This window comes from Sapajus apella, unplaced genomic scaffold (genome assembly GCF_009761245.1).
Source record: "Sapajus apella isolate SASKATOON/1434 unplaced genomic scaffold, GSC_monkey_1.0 scaffold4, whole genome shotgun sequence".
NCBI classification, from domain to species: Eukaryota; Metazoa; Chordata; class Mammalia; order Primates; family Cebidae; genus Sapajus; species Sapajus apella.
Window position 1 is genome coordinate 11713764 of NW_022436944.1, and position 21718 is coordinate 11735481.

The 21718-nt window shown below is 34.9% G+C and overlaps 1 protein-coding gene across 1 annotated transcript in view; it reads right to left on the reverse strand.

Annotated features, from left to right (window-relative positions):
- LEKR1 (leucine, glutamate and lysine rich 1) overlaps positions 1–21718 on the reverse strand; it is a 205846-nt gene that overhangs the window by 125452 nt on the left and 58676 nt on the right. Inside the window, exon 3 of the mRNA XM_032258228.1 lies at positions 5209–5328. Within this exon, the coding sequence (XP_032114119.1) occupies positions 5209–5328 (120 nt within the window). The remainder of the gene's footprint in view (positions 1–5208; positions 5329–21718) is intronic.

Below are 21718 nucleotides of genomic sequence, written 5' to 3' on the forward strand. Positions count from 1 at the left end.
GAAGGGCATCTCTGAAAAAAGACAGCAGCCTGTCAGGAACTTATAAATAAAGCCCCCACCTTCCTGGGACAGAACACCTAGGAAAAGGGGCAGTAGCGAGTACAGCTTCAGCAGATCTAAATGTCCCTGCCTGGCAGCTCTGAAGAGAGCAGTAGATTTCCCAACACAGTATTTGAGCTCTGATAAGGGACATACTTCCTCCTCAAGTGGCTTCTTAGCACTGTGTAGCCTGCCTGGGAGACGCCTCCCAGTAGGGGCTGACAGACACCTCATACAGGAGAGCTCTGGCTGGCATCTGGCGGGTACCCCTCTGGGACGAAGCTACCAGAGGAAGGAATATGCAGCAATCTTTTTTTTTTTTTTTATAGAGATGGGGTTTCACCATGTTGGCCAGGCTGGTCTTGAACTCCCAACCTCAGGTGATCCGCCTGCGACAGCCTCCCAAGGTGCTGGGATTATAGGCATGAGCCACTGCACCTGGCCAGCAGCAATCTTTTCTGTTCAGCAGTCTCTGCTGGTGATTCCCAGGCAAGCAGCGTCTGCAGCAGACCTCCAGCAAACTCCAGCAGACCTGTAGTAGAGGGGCCTGACTGTTAGAAGGAAAACTAAAGAACAAAAAGAAACAGTTTCAATGTCAACAAAAAGGACGTCCACTCAGAGACCCCATCCAAAGGTCACTGACCTCAAAGACCAAACGAAGATAAATCCACGAAGATGGGAAGAAATTAGCGCAAAAAGACTGAAAACTCCAAAAACCAGAATGCCTCTTCTCCTTTAAGGGATCACAGCTCCTCACCAGCAAGGGAACAAAACTGGATGGAGAGTGAGTCTGATGAATTGACAGAAATAGGCTTCAGAAGGTGTGTAATAACAAACTTCTCTGAGCTGAAGGAGCATGTTCTAACCCAATGGAAGGAAGCTAAGAAACTTGATTAAGGGTTAGATGAAATGCTAACTAGAATAACCAGTTTAGAGAAGAACATAAATGACCTGATGGAGCTGAAAAACACAACACAAGAACTTCGTGATGCATATACAAGTTTCAATACCCAAATCAATCAAGCAGAAGAAAGGATATCAGAGATTGAAGACTAACTCAATGAAATAAAATAAGAAGACAAGATTTAAAAAAAAAGAGTGAAAAGAAATAAACAAAGCCTCCAAGAAATATGGGATTATGTGAAAACACCAAATCTACATTTGATCGGTGTACCTGAAAGTGGCCATTCCTCAGGGATCTAGAACTAGAAATACTATTTGACCCAGCAATCCTTTTACTGGGTATGTACCCAAAAAATTATAAATCATTCTGTTATAAAGACACATGCACATATATGTTTACTGCAGCACTATTCACAATAGCAAAGACTTGGAACCAACACAAATGCCCCTCAATGACAGACTGGATAAAGAAAATGTGGCACATACACACTATGAAATACTATGCAGCCATAAGAAAGGATGAGTTCACGTCCTTTGCAGGGCCATGGATGAAGCTGGAAACCATTATTTCTCAGCAAACTAACACAAGAACAGAAAACCAAACACTGCATGTTCTCACTCATATGAGAACACATGGATACAGGGAGGGAAACATCACACAATGGGGATTGTTGTGGGGTGGGGGGTTAGCGGAGGGATAGCATTAGAAGAAATACCTAATGTAGATGACGGGGTGATGGATGCAGCCAACCTCAATGGCATGTGTATACCTATGTAAGAAACCTGCATATTCTGCACATGTACCCCAGAGCTTAAAGCACAATAATAATAGTAATAATAAAAGATAAGCCACTGGGAGAAAATATTTGAAAACCACATTTCATATAAAGGACTTATACCCAGAATATAGAAATAACTCTTACAATCACATAATAAGAAAACAAACCAATTAAAATGGGCAAAATATGTGTCACTAATAAGATATACAAATGATTAACAAGCAAATGAAAAGATGCTCAACATCATTAGTAACTTCAGAAACATAAAGCCACAAGGAGATACTATTTTACATCCACTAGAATGACTACAATAAAACAGACAGACAATAATAGTAAATGTTGACAACAAAAGGTAGAAACTAGAAGCCTCATTCATGGTGTGGGAATGTAAAATGTACAGCCACTTTGGAAAACAATTTGGAAGTTAAAAAAATTAAATACAGATTAATCATATGGTCTAGTGATTCCACACTTGGGTATCTACTCCAAAGAATTAAAAACATATGTACACACAAAGACTTGTATATGGATGTTTATAGTAGCATTATTCATAAGCACCAACAAGTGGAAATAATCCAAATATCCATCAACTGGTAAATGGATAAATAAAATGTGATATATCCATACAATGGAATCCTATTCAGCAATAAAAAGGAACAAAATTATGGATAAATGCCACAACGTGAATGAACCTCAAAAAATATAACTAATAAAAGCCAGATAAAAAGACCATATATTGTTTGATTCTATATATCTGAAATGTCCAGAAAAGGGTAAATCTATAGAAAGAGAAAGGTTAGTTGCCTAGAACTGGAGGTCAAGACAGAGACTGATTGAAGATGGTATGAGGGACTGGAAAGTCTTTTTTGGAATGAGTCAAGTATTCTAATATTGGATGTGGTTGCCAATCTAATAGCTAATATTGGTGGCACAACTCTACAGGTTTATTAAAAATAACTAAGTTGTCTCCTTAAGATAAGGTGAATTTCATGATATGCGAATTATATCTCGATGAGGATGTTTTTAAAAAGGTATAGGGTAATAAACTATGGGATCAAGTCTAGAAAACAAAGTAAAGCCAAAATATGGTTGGGAAAATTTACTAGCATCCTTAATTAGGCTGAAGAAGTGAAGTGAAAGTGAGGGAGCTGCAAGAGAAATTTTTTAAGTTGACATTGAAAATTTGAGAGACGACAAGGTCTAGCTTTACAAATAAGAAAATTTAAAGGATAAGTACTCTATATTTCAAATAATTTATAAAAGTTTCACAATATAAATCCTCTAAAAGTAAATACTGCTAGAATATTTCAAATATGGTCTGATTTGGAATACTGAACTTATACACAGCTTTATGAAGTGAAGTATATGTATTTCATTCAGGTTTTTAATATCTATTTTATAGGCCTTCTACAATTAATTTGCATTTTTAAAAGACACTTTATTCTGAGTAGCAGATGGGCTGAGCCAACCAATGTGCCAACTAACGTGTGGAGCCCTTGTAAGACACAGGCTGGAAATGATGTCAGGGAAAACACAGAACACAAAAGTATACTTTGTTGGAGGCTAGTGATTTAAGCCCAATTGTAATTAATCAAATGAGAGAAGAATTTAAAAAAACTCCAAAACATAGTTCACTGATCCACTGAATGTTCCTTTTGGGCCCCATAAATAATGACACATTTGAGTAGAAAGCTCATGTTTCTTTCCCTTACCTCTTTTCTTTTTTTTTTTTTTCCATCCTACATTTGGCTCATGAATCCTGGACCTCTTCAAGAGAGAAGATTATATGCTTCTTTTCTTTATCCAGAGCAATGACTAAGTTTTATGCCCTAACATTTTTTAAATAATCAATAATCTAGCTTAAAATCAACTTCTAGTAATGCACCAAAGTCACTGAACTCTACAAATTTGGTTTGATTTTATTTTTAATAGTATGCCTTTTTTCTATGGAATATATTATATCTACTAGTGAGAGTATAAATAAAGTCAATAATTATTTCTATTCATTATTACAAACTGTAATTTGTACTATCCAGTTGACCAGTTACTTTCAAAATTGCTTTTAGTATGTACTATTTTTAGATTAGTCAGATCCCAGACTGCTAATTTGTGATCTTTTAACTAAAAATGAGCAAAAATCACAGATCTATAAAAATATGTGAACAAAATAATCTGTTAAAGTATAACTCAAAATGATGACAAAATTAGAATACAGAATAAAAATAATACTTCCATATGAAGAAATGTATGTCTACATTTCTTCAAAATTTTAAAATGCTGAAGATAACATGCAAAAATGAAAATAATGAGGATCAACTTTATCCGTATCATAACATCCTGAAGCAGCAGTAATTATCTGATCTAGTCCCAGTCCAGCCTTTAAAGGTCAAACTCTCATGGATGGTAAATCCATGATAGCATTAGTGGATAAAACAGATGGGACTTTTGCAGCAGACACGGGCCAAAGCTATTACAGAAGCCAAAAATGAATACTGATAGTCCTGATTAAAACACAAAAGTTGGGATCACCTGGATGGCATTATCCTGTTGGTTCAATATCAGATTTCTAGGAAAGGATCAAGGGAATTTCTGATGATAAAAAAATTTTTTATCTTGTTTTTTATCTTGTTTTGTGAGTGGACTTCATTCATGCATTCATTCAAAACTTATACATTGAACATCAGTTATGTGCAAGGCATTTATAAAAGGTAGATGGTCCAATAGGTTATCAGATAATGCATTAAAAATTATTAGTCTACAGAATGTTTTTCAGAATATTCCTAATAATTATTAGTTAAAAAACAAAAATCTAACATTCAAAATACTCACCCAGCATATTTTTTTGGTCATCTTGAAGCTATGTCATTTGCCATGTTGAATTAATTTATTTCCTTCCCTTTTCTAAGAGCTAAAAGCTATTCAATTTAAAAAGAAATTATTCTTTCTCATAAACATTCTCAATATATTCAATTCACTTTCTAGGAAGAAAATGAACTTCCTAGTTTCTTTAGAAAACTGGATTTTATCTTTAAGTATTATAAATACTCCAAGGATTATATAAAAGCAGAATTAACATGTTTTACACTGGAGATTTCTGAATTTAAGGATTATGTTAATATTATTTAGGAAGTTTTCCTATTCTGTTGCTTTTCTTGTCACTGGGCTATCACTCAGGTGATCAAATAGACCAAGAAATATTGGTGAAGAGGGAAATTAGTTACCGTGCTTTCATTCTAAATGTCACCACAAAAGAAGAACAATAACAACGCACTACTAGAACAAGGCATATGCCTAATTTAAATTTAATTAGTAAAAGTATTCATTGAGATAATGGTTTAAATAACAGAAAAGAAAATGTAATGCTGTTTCACTTTTCTCAATCACATCAGATATAGAAATCATACGACTAAAATGTGTTTGGCTATTTACAAAGTTACTATTAAACATATCTTTTTAATCTTTATAATTTTCAGTTATTTAATCTTACCTGAAGATGTCTGATTGTCTATATTTAATTTTTAATTCATCTTGTAAATGAGTCAGTTGCTTCTTTACTTTCTGAAATTCATTTTGTTGACTTTTTAACTGCATGCCTACATCATAAATTCTAAAAATATAAACAAACATCCCTTAAGTATTCCTTCATATGTATTATTTTTAAATTAACGTTTAACTGTACTTACTTTTAATGAAAATGAGTAGAAGAAGAAACTAAGCCTCTTATATATGCTATATGAATGTACAGAAAAAATAGGAAGAGACCAAATCTTGGACACCAATCCTGGGAAGAAGAGTAGAATTTATGGGCAGGGGGAAAAAGTAAAGAATACTGAAGACAGGCAGAACTAGATTCTTTTTGTATTGTTCAACTGTTTACAATGAATATATATACATAAATATTGATCACAACATAAAAATATTTTCATTTAAAGTAATACATGTTCAAATTTAAAATGTCAAATATTACTGCCTTAGTCAATTTTGTGTTGCTATAAAAGAATATCTGAGGCTGGGCAATTTATAAGGAAAGGAAGGTTTATTTTGCTCATGATTCTGGTGGCTGGAAAATTCAAGACTGGATGCTGCATCCAGTGAGAGCCTCATGCTGCTTCCACTTATGGTGGAAAGTGGAAGGGAGCATGTGCAAAGGGATCACATGGTAAGAGAGGAAGCAAGAGAGAAAATCAAGGAAGCCAACTCTTTTTTTTGTGTGGGGCTTTTGGTAAGAAGTCATTCAGAAGAACATGAGTTAACTTTTGGTATAATGAGTGAATGAAAAATGAGGATCAAAATTAAAATTGTAAGTATATAAGCATGAAAAGTAAAATTTACATGAGGAAAAAGATGCCTGACATTTTATCTTCTTGGTAACAATAACTCACAATGTCACATCGTGACATTACAAACTTGATCTAATATATCATGACAATGGGATATTCTAATATAGCTTAATTAATTAAAAAGACAATGAGATTTGTTAGTGTGTAGTTTCTATAGTTATTAATCTATTTCTAAGATAAATGTACAGAAATATTGGTTACCAAGAAAACACATTTTTTATCACATATAATCAAACAATTGAAGATAAACTGAGGCATTACATTCAGCTGTGAATAACAGGAAGCACTAGAAATTTCCTGATAAAAAGGAAGGTGCTTCTTCTTGCATGAAAGTCTTAGGTGAGACCAGTCACTGCACAATGCAGCAGAAAAATAAGCTCCCACTTAGTTGTTTTTTATGGCAGCATGGTTGCTGTTCACCTGAATCAAGAACAGAGTCACTATCAGTAGGAACAACAATGCTTATAATACAAAGTAGACCTTAAACCAACTCAATCTATAGATAAGGGGAGTTGAGCATCAGAGGATATTTCCAGCCATGACAATGTGAATTAGTTCTCTAGTAAACACTTCATAGTTTCTAGCGGGGTGGGAAGCAAAGAAAGGATGCATCTTTAATGTGGAGCATCTGGGGGCATCTCCGGAGACCTACAACTGAGAAAAGTCAAGTGATTTGGAGGGTACTCTCGATTAGCAAGCCAAACAATAAGGATAATGGGCTGAAAGCAGGTGGCCATGTACCTCTCCCTGTGTTTTAACAACCGGCTATGTTGGGAACTAATCCACTCTTGTCAGAGCAAAAATTCCATTCACTCACAATAGAGGAGATTAATCTATTCATGAGGAATCTGCCCCTACAACCAAAACACCTCTGACTAGGCCCTATCTCCCAACACTGCTGTGTTGAGGACCAAATTTCATCATGAGTTTTGGTGAAGACAAACCACATCCAACCATAACAAACACTAAAAGGATTATTAAAAAAAAATAGTAACCATATGCCTCTACCCCAATTCTCACTGTCAAAGGAAACTTTTAATGTTTTTCCCGTTTCTCCTACTTACCTCTATATTTACACTATTTCCTAATATTTAATTTTATATATTACTTAGTGATACATATCAATTAAGATGTAGTTCTGCTACATATAATTGAGACCTGAATATGATGGCATAAATATACATATAATCTCACATAAAACAAACACATTGGTAACCAGTCCAGTGCTAGTATCATAGCTTTATAATGTTATCAGAGCCTCATATCCTTCCTATGCCTTTGGTCCACCATCTTTGGTATCTGTACTTTATTCTCATAGTCCATATGGTGGTGAAAGCTTCAACGATTACATTCCCATTCCAGGTCAGCAACAGAAGAATAATGGCCTACTCCATCCCTTTTAAGTCAATCTCCTTAAAGTACCACTGGATACTTCTACTGAAGTTAGATACATAGCCATATTTAGCTGCACATACAACTGGAAGGTGTCATCCTGTAAAGATTATACCCCAGATATATTCATAGTTCTGTTACTTAGAAGGCAAAATAAATGTTGGGGTAGGTAGCTAATAAGAATTTACCATCCTATACACCTACTCTTCTCTTAATCCTCCCAATATAGTTAAATCGGCGCTTATTATTAAATTATATTTAGCATTTACATTGTTGTTCACTGTGAGCCACATATAATACTATGATTACATTTCGTTCTTATATAACTTTTTATTGTCTCTGGAATTAAAAATTGTCTCCTTTTCTCCTTTCGTTCTTTTCTGGGTACCATATTTGTTCTTCTTCCGTCTTGGACAGAGAGGTAATTCTTCTCCCAACACCTTCAGACACAGTAGATAATCTTTCCAAATCATCTCTTTTCCAGGAGGTAGCCTTCTGGGAGTTCTCCATCCCCCTGCTCTAGTCTGGTTTATGCTCATGCTTGACTACACAGCTGTCATCATGAGACTCCCCTTCTCCATCACTTGAGGAACTGTCCTCATCTCTCTTTCATGTCACTTTTCCTATACCTTGGTTCTGAAGTTTTCTTCCTTCTTGGTTTACTCCTTGGAGCAAATCGTCCAGAAATTTCCTGTGCATAGGAAGTAAACTTGAAACTCTGGATGTCTGAACATGTTATTATTTTATCTCAGACGGGACAGTTTGGCTGAATAGAAAATCACAGATTTGAAAAATATTCAGCAGAAAATTAGGACACTATTCCATTGTTTCCTAACTTCCAGTGATACTGATGAGAAATCCAATGACATTCTCATTTATATTTCTTTGTGTGATATATGGTGGCTCCCCCAACCTTCCCCCTATTTCAGAAACTTTTTCTGAAAGAAATTTTTTCACTTTTCACTTGGGATTCTTCAATCTGATCACAACATATCATCATGTTAATTTTTTGTCATTCTCTGTGCTGGGTCCTTGGTGAGTACTTGCTTTAGAAACTGATTTCTTTAGTTTTCAGAAATTTTCCCATGGGGCGAATAATGCTTTTCTGTCCATTTTCTGTTTCTGTCTGGAACATCTTTCTATTATTTTAAATGAAGAATTTCTTCAACAAATCTTCTAACTTTCTTATCCTTTTTCTATCATTTTACCACTTTTAACTTTCTGTTCTTTCATTATCTTCCATCCTATTAAAGTTTTAACTTTGGCTATCATATTCTAACTACCAAAATTTTTTCTTATTCTCCAAAAGACCTTTTTTAATTGCCCCTTTTCTTGTCCCAGGAATACAATTTATATTTCTTTGAGGATATCAACTCTAGTATGTTTTTGAAGTTTCCTTCAGTTTGCTGCATTGCTTCTGTTTCCTTTTGAGACGTTTTCTTTGTTTCACTTTTTGGCTTTCATGTTTGAGGCTCTGCTCAGAAGTCTGATGGTCCTTTGTTGTCTATTTATAATTAGCAATGAGGTACTCTCACAACCAATGTCATACCAAATGGGCAAAAGCTGGAAGCAATCATCTTGAAAACAGGAACAAGACAAGGATGCCCTCTCTCACTACTCTTATTCAACGTAGTATTAAGAATTCTGGCCAGAGTAATCAGGCAAGAGAAATAAATAATGTACATCCAAATAGTTAGAGAGGAAGTCAAACTATCCCTGTTTGCAGATGGCATGATTCTATATCTAGAAAACCCCACAGTCTCAGCCCAAAAGCTCCTTCAGCTGATAAACAACTTTGGCAAAGTTTCAGGATACAAAAATAACACACAAAATTCACAAATATTCCTATACACCAACAACAGCCAAGCTGAGAGCCATATCAGGAATGTAATCTCATTTACAATTACCAAGAAAAGAACAGAATGCCTAGGAAAACAGTTATACCAGGGAGGTAAAAAAATCTCTACAATGAGAATTATAAAACACTGCTCAAAGAAAGCAGAGCTGACATAAACAAATGAAAAAAACATCCCATGCTCATGGATAGCAAGGATCAGTGTCATTAAAAGGCCCATGCTGCCCAAAGCAATTTAGATATTCAATATTATTCCTGTCAGACTACCAAAGATATTCTTCACAGAACTAGAAAAAACCTGAAAGTGATGGGGAGAATGAAACCAAGCTGGAAAACAGTTTTCAGGATATCATCCAGGAGAAATTTCCCAGCCTAGCAAAGCAGGCCAACATTCAAATATAGCAAATACAGAGACCACCACAAAGGTATTCCTCAAGAAGAGCAACCCCAAGGCACATAATCGTCAGATTCATCATGGTTGAAATGAAGGAAAAAAATGCTAAGGGCAGCTAGAGAGAAAGCTCGGGTTACTCACAAAGGGAAGCCCATCAGACTCACAGAGGATCACTCAGCAGAAACCCTACAAGCCAGAAGAGAGTGGGGGCCAATATTCAACATCCTAAAAGTAAAGAATTTTCAAACCAGAATTTCATATCCAGCCAAACTAAGCTTCATAAGTGAAGGAGAAATAAAATCCTTTACAGACAAGCAACTGCTGAGAGATTTCATCACCACCAGGTCCACCCTACAAGAGCTCCTAAAGGAAGCACTAAACATGGAAAGAACAACCAGTACCAGCCACCACAAAAGCATACCAAACTGTAAAGACCATTGACTATGAAGAAACTGCATCAACTAATGAGCAAAACAATCAGCTAGCATCAAATGGCAGAATCAAATTTACACATAATAATATTAACCTTAAATGTAAAGGGGCTAAATGCCCCAATCAAAAGACACAGACTGGCAAACTGGATAAAAAGTCAAGATCCATTGGTGTGCTGTATTCAGGAAACCCATGTCATGTGCAATGACACACATAGGCTCAAAATAAAGGGATGAAGGAAGATTTACCAAGCAAACGGAGAGAAAAAAAAACAAAAAACAAAAAAACAAACAAACAAAACAAAACAAAACAAAAAACCAGGAGTTGCAATCCTAGTCTCTGACAAAACAGACTTTAAACCAACAAAGATCAAAAGAGACAAAGAAGGGCATCACGTAATGGTAAAAGGATTAATGCAACAAGAAGAACTAATTATCCTAAATATATATGCACCCAATACAGGATCACCCAGATACATAAAGCAAGTTCTTAATGACCTACAAAGAGACTTAGACTCCCACAGAATAATAGTGGTAGATCTTAATTGTTAATACTAGACAGATCAATGAGACAGAAAATTAACAAAGATATCCAAGACCTGAACTCAGATGTGGACCAAGCGGACCTAACAGATATCTGCAGAACTCTCCACCCCAAGTCCAAGAAATATACATTCTTCTCAGCACCACCGTGCACTTACTCTAAAATTGACCACATAATTGGAAGTAAAACACTCCTCAGCAAACGCAAAAGAACAGAAATCATAACAAACAGTCTCTCAGATCACAGTGCAATCAAATTAGAACTCAGGATTAAGAAACTCACTCAAAATCACACAACTATATAAAAATTGAATAATGTGCTCCTGAATGACTACTGGATAAATAATGAAATGAAGACAGAAATAAATATGTTCTTAGAAACCAATGAGAATGAAGACACAATGACCAGAATCTCTGGGACACATTTAAAGCAGTGTGTAGAGGGAAACTTATAGCACTAAATGCCCACATGAGAAGCAAAGAAAGATATAAAATTGACACTCTAATGTGACAATTAAAAGAACCAAAGGAGCAAGATCAAACAAATTCAAAAGCTAGCAGAAGGTAAGAAATAACTAAGATCAAAGCAGAACTGAAGGAGATAGAGACACAAAAAATTAAGAAATCCCAGACCTAGTTTTTTGAAAAGATCAACAAAATAGATCAACTGTGAGCCAGACTAATAAAAGAGAGAAGATTCAAATATATGAAATAAAAAATAATAAAGGGGATATCACCACCAATCCCACAGAAATACAAACTACCACTAGAGATCACTACAAAAACCTCTATGCACATAAACCAGTAAATCTAGAAGAAATGGATAAATTCCTGGGCACTTACACCCTCCCAAGACTAAACCAGGGAGAAGTTGAATTCCTGAGGAGACCAATAACAAGGTCTGAAGTTGAGGCAATAATTAATAGCCTACCCACCAAAAAATGCCCAGGACCAGACGGGTTCACAGCCTAATTCTACCAGAGGTACAAAGAGAAGCTGGTACCATTCCTTCTGAAACTATTCCGAATAATAAAAAGAGGAAACCCTTCCTAACTAATTTTATGAGACCAACATCACCCTGATACCCAAACCTGGCAGAGACGCAACTAAAAAAGAACATTTCAGGCCAATATCCATGATGAACATTGATGCAAAAATCTTCAATAAAATACTGGCAAATGAAACCAACAGCACATCAAAAGCCTTATCCATCACGATCAAGTCAGCTTCATCCCAGGGAAGCAAGGCTGGCTCAACATCCACAAATCTATAAATATAATCCATCATATAAACAGAACCAAAGACAAAAACCACATGATTCTTTCAATAGATGCATAGAAGGCCTTTGACAAAATCCAACAGCCCTTTATGCTAAAAACTCTCAATAAACTAGGTACTGATGGATTGTATTTCAAAATAATAAGAGCTATTTATGACAAACCCACAGCCAATATCCTACTGAATGGGCAAGAACTGGAAGCATTCCCTTTAAAAACCGGCACAAGACAAGGATGCCCTCTCTCACCACTCCTATTCAGTACAGTATTGGGAATTCTAGCTAGGGCCATTAGGAAAGAGAAAGAAATGAAGCGTATTTGAATAGGAAGAGAGGACATCAAATTGTCCCTGTTTGCAGATGACATGATTGTATATTTAGAAAACCCCATTGTCTCAGCGCAAAATCTCCTTAAGCTGATAAGCAACTTGAATTTACAGGTCTCAGGATACAAAATCAAGGTGCAAAAATCACAAGCATTCCTATACACCAATAACAAACAGAAAAACAAATCATGAGTGAACTCCCATTCACAATCATTACAAAGAGAATAAAATAACTAGGAGTACAACTAACAAGGGATGTGAAGGACCTCTTCAAGGAGAACTACAAACCACTGCTCAAGGAAATAAGAGAGGACACAAACAGATGAAAAAACATTCCATGCTCATGGTTAGGAAGAATCAATATCATGAAAATGGCCCTATTGCCCAAAGTAATTTATAGATTTAATGCTATCCCCATCAAGCTACCAATGACTTTCTTCACAGAATTGGAAAAAAAACACCTTAAACTTCATAGGGAACCCAAAAAGAATCCACATAGTCAAGACAATCCTAAGAAAACAAAAACAAAAACAAAACAACAACAACAAAAAAAACAAAGCTGGAGGCATCATGCTACCTGACTTCAAACTATATTACAAGGCTACTGCACTCAAAACAGCATGGTATTGGTACCAAAACAGAGATATAGACCAATGGAAGAGAACAGAGCCCTCAGAAAGAACGCCACACAACTACAACCATCTGATCTTTGACAAACCTGACAAAAACAAGCAATGGCAAAGGGATTCCCTATTTAATAAATGGTGTTGGGAAAATTGGCTAGCCATATGGAGAAAGCTGAAACTGGGTCCCTTCCTTACACCTTATACAAAAATTAACTCTAGATGGATTAAAGATTTAAATATGAGGCCTAACACCATAAAAACTTTAGAAGAAATCCTAGCACACCATTCAGGACATAGGGATGGGCAAAGACTTCATGACTAAAACACCAAAAGCAATGGCAACAAAAGCCAAAATAGACAAATGGGATCTCATTGATCCTAAGGGCTTCTGCCGGGCACAGTGGCTCATGCCTGTAATCCCAGCATTTTGGAAGGCTGAGGCAGGTAGATCACCTGAGGTTGGGAGTTCAAGACCAGTCTGACCAACATAGAAAAACCACGTCTCTAAGAAAAAAATACAAATGAGCTGGGCCTGGTGGCACATGCCTATGATCGGAGCTATTCAGGAGGCTGAGGCAAGAGTATCACTTGAACCTGGGAAATGGAGGTTGTGGTGAGCCAAGGTCACACCACTGCACTCCAGCCTGGGCAACAAGAGTGAAATGCAGTTTCAAAAAAAAAAAACAAAAAACAAAAAACTTAAGAGCTTCTGCACAGCAAAAGAAACTATCAATAGAGTGAACTGGCAACCAACAGAATAGGAAAAAAATTTTACAATCTACCCATCTGACAAAGGGCTAATATCCAGAATCTATGGAGAACTTAAACAAATTTATAAGAAAAAAACAAACAACCCCATCAAAAAATGGACAAAAGATATGTACAGGCACTTTTCTAAAGAAGACATTTATGCAGTCAACAAACATATGAAAAAAAGCTCATCATCACTGGTCATTAGAGAAATGCAAATCAAAACCACATTGAGATCCCACTCCACACCAGGGCGATCATTAAAAAATCATGAGACAACAGATGTTGGAGAGGATGTGGAGAAACAGGAATGCTTTTACAGTGTTGGTAGGAGTGTAAATTACTTCAACCATTGTGGAAGATAGCATGGCAGTTCCTCAAGGATATAGAAATAGAAATACCATTTCCCATTACTGGGTATATACCCAAAGGATTATAAATCATTCTGTTATAAAGATACTTGCACACGTATGTTCATAGCAGCACTATTTACAATAGCAAAGACTTGGAACCAACCCAAATGTCCATCAATGATAGACTGGATAAAGAAAATGTGGCACATATACACCATGAAATACTATGCAGCCATAAAAAAAGATGAGTTCATGTCCTTTCCAGGGGCATGGATGAAGCTGGAGACCATCATTCTCAGCAAACTGACACAAGAACAGAAAACCAAACACTGCTTGTTTTCACTCATAAGTGGGTGTTGAACAATGAGAACGCATGGACACAGGGAGGGGAATATTACACACCATGGCCTGTTGAGGGGTAGGGATCTAGGGAAGGTATAGCAGGGGGTGGGGGAATTGGGGAGGGATAACATTAGGAGAAATACCTAATGTAGATGACGGGGGTATGGATAAAACAAACTACCATGGCATGTGTATACCTATGTAAAAATACTGTATGATCTTCACATGTATCCCAGAACCAGAACTTAAACTATAATTAAATAAAAATAAAAAAACCTAGACGAAACCCTAGGTAATAGCCTTCTCAACATGAGCTTTGCCAAATAATTTACAACTAAGTCTTCAAAGCAATTGGAACAAAAACAAAAATTGACAAATGGGACCTACTTAAACTAAAGAGCCTTTGCACAGCAAAACAATCAACAGAGTAAACAGGCAGCTCACTGCCTGTGTGACAGAATAATTCATATCCCAAAGCTTAGCATCACACGATATACCCATGTAACAAACGTGCACATGTACCCCCTGAATCCAAAATAATAACAATAAAACCTATGCCTAATTGGGAAAAGAATAGATTTTTAAGGAATCCTCTTTTTTCATCCCCACTTAATATCTTGGCAAGGATTTCTCTTATTATACTAAAAGAGTCAACCAAACATTGTTTTTAGGATTCGTATCTTCAAAAACTTGATAAAAGAAGGTAGAAAATAAAGAGCTGTAAAAGTTTGGGCCAGGCAGATGCTTTTAAAAATAACATGTATATGTTAATGTTAAAAATTCGTAAAAGCATTAAATGGAACAGAGAAACTTTCACCTTTATAAAAAGCTCAAACCACCAAGAAAAATAACATAGCACCAAAATATATAAGGAAAAATCTGTTAATAATCCAATGAAAACAAATTACTAATCATAATGGGAAGTATTTACACTTTTCTCACAGAAATGGAAAGGATCATAATAACATAAAAATAGGTAAAATATTGCAGATTTTGTTTTCCTTTCTTTTCTCTTTTGAGATGGAGTCTCCCTCTGTTGCCCAGGCTGGAGGGCAGTGGCACAATATTGGCTCACTGCAACCTCTTAGAAGTCTACTAAGAAGATATGAACTCTACTAGGTCCATCCCACAACATGTGGGAATTATGGAAGCCACAGTTCAAGATGAGATTTGGGTGGGGACACACAGCCAAACCATATCAAGTACTAAGAGGAAAATTCATAGCCTTAAATTCATTTACTAAAGAATAAATAATGAATATTCTCAGTGTCATGACCCAAGAGAAGGGTACAAATGATAAAAACAATGGAGGCTCATAAGCAAAGTAACAATGAACATACCTAATGTCCAGTAGCCAGGAACATACCCAATGCCCAGATGTTGGCTTCTAAATACCATTCTCTAATTAAAGAAATCAGTGCATCTTAGAAAACTGGTTGATTCCAGTGCTGAGGCAGGAAAAATTCAAGATGAGCCTAGAACATTTTGTTATGTCAGAAAGTAAAGAAGAGCTCAACAGAGGACAGAGGCATGTTAAAAGGGCACAAGTTAACCTAAGAGAGCTATGAATGTCCAAAACAAGAACAATCAAGAAATAACAATATTGGATTATAACCCACCAAATTAAAGTGAATGAGTCCACACTGATATAAATAAATAACTGAATGAACAAATGAGTGATAAAAGACAGCTCTTCCTCACAGAAAACTTCCAATTAATGAATGTAGAAGGAATGAGGGAACGAGAAAATCACCTAAAGTTAGAACTGTACAGTAGTAGCCACTGCAGGCAAACTCTGCTGATAGTTACTTTAAAAAGAGGTAAAAGGTTGAGAAGAAACAGAGTATTTGGATAGTCTCAAAATATCTACCACAAGATATTTATTAATTACAAAGGTAAAAATAATAACTATACAGTGGGGGAACCTAGCAATACCAGTTTAGTCAAGTAATTAAGGTTAACTTCACCAGTAATAAGATATTGACATTTATGATACACACCCCGATATGATGCACTGAGAAGGGCATATCATTTTCATGGTATTTTTTCCAAAAATGAATAACCTCATTATAATAATAGTAAACATCAGACAAATGCAAATTGAGGGATATTCTATAAAATAAATGACTAGTATTCTTCAAAAGCCTCGAGACCATGAAAGACAGACTGAGGAACTGTCACAGGTTAAAGAAGTCTACTAAGAAGATATGAACGCTAACTGCAATGTGGAATTCCAGATAGAGTTGTGACTGGAAAAAGAGACATTATTGACAAAATATGATAAAACCAAAATAAAGTCTGTAGATAAGTTAACAGTATCACCTCAATGTTAATTCCTTAGTTTTTATAATTGTACCTTAGTTATTCAAAGCACTAACATTATGGGAAGTTGTGTATCTGAAAACTGTCTGTACTATTTTTGAAACTTTATATAAATCTAAACTCATTTCAAAATAAAAAATTTAAGAAAGAATGATTTGTGCATATACAATGAGTAATCTATACGTTTCAAATGTATCTCCAGTACAAACTGTGGTATAAATGAATGGGTATATTTTAAATTTTGGAAGTTATGCAACATTGTTTTAATAGCAAAAAAGAAAATTGTCTTCATGGTCAGTATATGCCAGTAATGGTATTAGAGGAACAGTTAAATAACCTATAATCCTATGAAATACTATACAAATAATAAAAATATAATAAAATAGATTTTTATGTCCTAGCATGGAAAGAATGCCAAGAGTTATCAATGGGGAAAAAAAAGCAAGCTGTAACTTACAGATCAATAAATATGACATGAAACCATATATTTTCATGATAGTTTTATGTGTACATATACGTATTTAAAACTTTAGAAAAAGAATGGAAATTATCTTCGTCAATGTTAAAGCAGAGTGATCTCTACAGAGAGAATCAGGATTGAAAAGGCTGCTCATGGAAACTTTAGTTTTCTTTTCTATAGTACTTAGATTATTTACAATGAAGATGTATCTATGTGTTACTTAAAAATCTAAAAAGATTGTTTTAAAAAGCCCAGACAGTCCCATTACATGTGTGCAAAAATATCTCAGGTTTATAAATGGAAAAAATGCAGAAATAGTAGATATTTAAGCTTATATAGTACACTGCTAAATTATAAGATTAAACATATGTATTAAACATTCTTTAATAGAAACCCATTCCAACTATTAACATTCACTAAGAAAAGAATTCTCAGTCTGTTTTTATAAAACATTTTTCTAATTTTAAAAAACGTGCACATTGAAACACTTTCCAAGGTCACTTCTGTAATATATATTTATCCAAATGAATGTTACATATAAATAGCATCTCAATCCATCTAATTAAACTCCCTGAGATGAGACACGTGGTCATATTACTTCACTCTGACTTGGCTCTGTAGTCTACTTCACTTCTTTCATATCAAAATGATATAGTTAAAAATGACATTATTGGAAAAGCACAAATGTTTTTTACTGTACATATGAACTTTATGAAATAATTCCTGAAACACTAAAATACAGTATGTACTGTGCTAGTGCACAGTTTTCTCTAACAGTCATAATTAGGCACAGAATGTGAACACTATGTTGATGTAAGGACATAATGTTATCTAGTCAGAGGGTGTTCCTGAAAATAGTGGGTACTAACAGCATGTTCTAGTGCAGAGAGTCCTGTACTGGGGGTTAGATTACTTGTATTTTAATACTCTTGCCAATGCAACCACAAGAACATTTATTATCCTTAGGTATTTCTCAATTTTTTAGTTAATATAATTAAAATGAATCATGTGAGAATCATTGAGTTGTAAAACAAATTAGAGGAAGGTATTATAGTCCCTTCTTAATTATTTTCATTTGAATTACCTATTAATACTATTCATAATAATATTCTGAAGGGAAGTACTTTTAAAACTCCCTTTTAACTTCCCTCCATAATTTAAAAAAAAAAAAGAAAGCGGGTCACATCACTGGGGATTTTACCACCTGTAATCTACACTTTTTTTTTTTGTCAAGCTCCTGGTTCTAAAGATTATTTGTAGTCTTTCCCTCAAACTGAGTTTGCAGCAATCAAAGACGACAGGTGGAAGTTTGAGTTCTGAAAAAGTGAAGTGGAGGATTCTTAGGATTACATCCTACCAAGGTCTGACAGGTAAAGGTATCCAAAAATCATGGGGAAAATTGGAACTGAAACAAATCAATCAGAACAAGGTAGTACTTCAGGAGTTCTTGGGAAACAGAGCTCAGAGACTGACATAAAACTGCCAATTATAAGAAGTGGCTTCAATACCTGCTCCTTTGAAATTAACCACTAACTAAATCCATTCAGAAAATTAAACTACCTTTTAAAGAAGTAGGGAATGGGAGGATCCAAATCTTATAGATAGATAAATCATTTAGTATTTCATACAACCAGAAAGAACTCTTATTTTGCAGAGAATTCATTGGCACTTTGTGAAATCCTTCAGGCAGAAAGAAACCAAACCACTGTACCCACTCTCAGGAGCTACGGCAACTTCAAAAATGTCAACAGGACATGCAAGAGGAAAATAAGTAATTGTATTCCTAAATAATCTGGTTTTAAATATTGCTACCGTTCTATACACTTGTGTGTTAGTGACATTTCTGGTCCTGTGCAGGAGGATATATTTGAGTAACTAAATCAGAATTTCATAGGAAGATGTCATGCTAATTTTCTAAATTTCCTTCTGTTAAGATAGTCTTAATTTTATACCAAAGAGTCATTATCGTGTACAGTATTGATGTACTTTTAGTACATTCAGCACACTGATAATAAACTTATTCCTTTATAGCTTGACTCCTTCTTAAGTGTGCTTGCCCTGTTAAGGATCAGAAATATTTACCTTTGCTAACAGGTAAGGAAGTTCAATATTCCAACAACATTGTCTTCTAAAGCTATCAGCTTGACTTTGATACCACACATTCATATTTATTCCTTCATCCCTCTATCTCTCTCTCCTCTCACCTCTCCCAAAAAAGGCAGGATAAAAGTACCTGCATTGGACTGACTCAATATAGGTTTTTAAATAACCTCGTTTAATTAATGTAATTTCAGCTTTATTTGGTCCTTGATTCTTCACTTATTTTCCTGTTTCTTTAATATTTAGATAGTCTATTAAAATAATACATCTTTCTTTGACCGAATATGGTACTCTTAAGTTTTACTGGTGCAGAAACAGAAGTTAAAAATATTAAGCTTGACTTAAAAAAAAAAAAAAAAAAAAAAAAAAACAGGTTGGGCACAGTGGCTCACGCCTACAATCCCAGCACTTTGGGAGGACAAGGAGGAGGATTGCTTGAGGCCAGAAGTTCGAGATCAGTCTGCTGGACAACAGAGTGAGACCTTGTCTCTCATATGTATATGTGGTTAGTGGGGAGTAGTGTGGCATGTTTGTAGTCCAATTACTCCAGAGGTTGAGCCAGCAGTATTGCTTGAGCCCAGGTGTTCAAGGGTGCAGTGAGCTATGATCATGCCATTGCACTCCAGCCTGGGAATAAATATGAGTAACACAGTGTGATACCCTGTCTCTAAAAAATATTTTAAAAAGTAAAAAATAACCCAAACACATGATTCTGTATTGTAGAGCTGATATATAATTTCACAGAAAGGAGGCAAAATGATTTACTGTATTTTTCTTGAGGGTAAGGGGATAGAAGATAGTTTTTAGAAAAACGAAAATCTCTACTATATGAAAGTTTTCTTAATAAAATCATGTTGTTTATATAAAACATTGTCTTAAATACTGTGACCATCATTTTAAAGTATCCTTAAGAAAATCACATTATTTATTCTTTAGTGCAAGAACTTATGTTTCTTACTTCCCTTATTGCTCTCTTTCTGGTAACAATGTCCAGTAGGCATTGGTAAATATTCTTCTACTGATTAATTCTAAATGATAGAAAACCATATAAAATCCTTGGATAGTCTTTCCCATGTGGTGGGTAACCACTGTTTGGCCACCCAATATAATTACTTTTCTTTGGAGAATTAACCCTTTATTCAACGATTGTTTTTCCACTCCCTTGTCTAGCTTCAACCAATCATAAGACTGCCACAGAAGTTTCCATGTTCTATGACCCAACTCCACTGGCTAAGTGGATAAAACATCTCCCCCAAACTAAGTCAATCAGCACTCTTCTCTAGGATTTCCTTGGGACTACAGAAAACAACAGGCAATCCCTTTCAGGTAGCAAGATGTAAGAGGTAAAACATAGAACTATGGACAACCAGTTTTCTTTCTATGAGAAAGCTGATTTGCAGTTTAAGAGAATAAAGCCAATATGCAAGAGTAGCAGAGATGAAATACAAAAGGAAAGTCTTAAGGGTAGCAATGTCCTTTGTTAAGGTAATTCCTAAGGTCTAGCTACATAGGTCCTTCCCAGGGTTCAATTTTTCCTTGAAATTTATCATCCATTAAATACTTTTTGCCTAAGCTAGTTCAAGCTAAATTTTAGTCACTTACAACCAAGAGTCATAACTAATAGTGTATGGCCAATGATCTATCATATAGCAACCATAAAATTAACTTATAAGAGGTTAGTTTGAAGACTGAATGCCTCTACCAATCCTTAAGAATGGGAAGTATACAGTTAAATAAGCAAATAACAATAAATAGATAATTAAGGGAAAATATTCTAAGTAAAAAACAAAAAAAAATCACTAAAAGTCAGAGAAATGAAAATTAAAACAATATTTTTATCTAACAAACAAAGATTTATTAAAAACGAATATAACCAATATTGTCAAATTACAAAGGAATGGCATTTTCTTACATAATTTATGAGAATATTCATTTCTATAGGCTATTTGAAGCATAACAATGTTCAAATTCTTTAACCCAGGAATTCTACTGCTGGGAATCTAGCCTAAAGAAATAGATCTAAATATAGAAAACTTTTTTGTTTGCTTTGGTTTTGAAGAAAGCTAATCACTGCAATAATTTGCAGTAGCAAAAAAATCTGAGTCATATAAATGGTTCAGTAAGAAAATGATTGATTTACTTAAGTAATATTTGTCATTAAAAATAATATTTACAGTGGGTATAAAATAACAGAAAAGTGCTTACATTATGGTGCTAAATTTTTAAAAATCAGGATGTTAAATTGTATAATTAAATGTTCTTAAAACTATATATTATAAAAATAATTCAAGCATTTCTCTATGAAAGTTTTATAATATAAGCTAGATATTATTCAGTAGGTTAACAGGAAACATGATTTGCATTCTGAGGAATGCTATTAGTAAAAGTTGATTTCCACCAGGAACTAGCACCTTTAAGTGAAGAAAAAAAGCTGTTCTCCAAATATAGGAACACACAGCTAGTCCATTTAAGGAGTTGGCCTTGTCT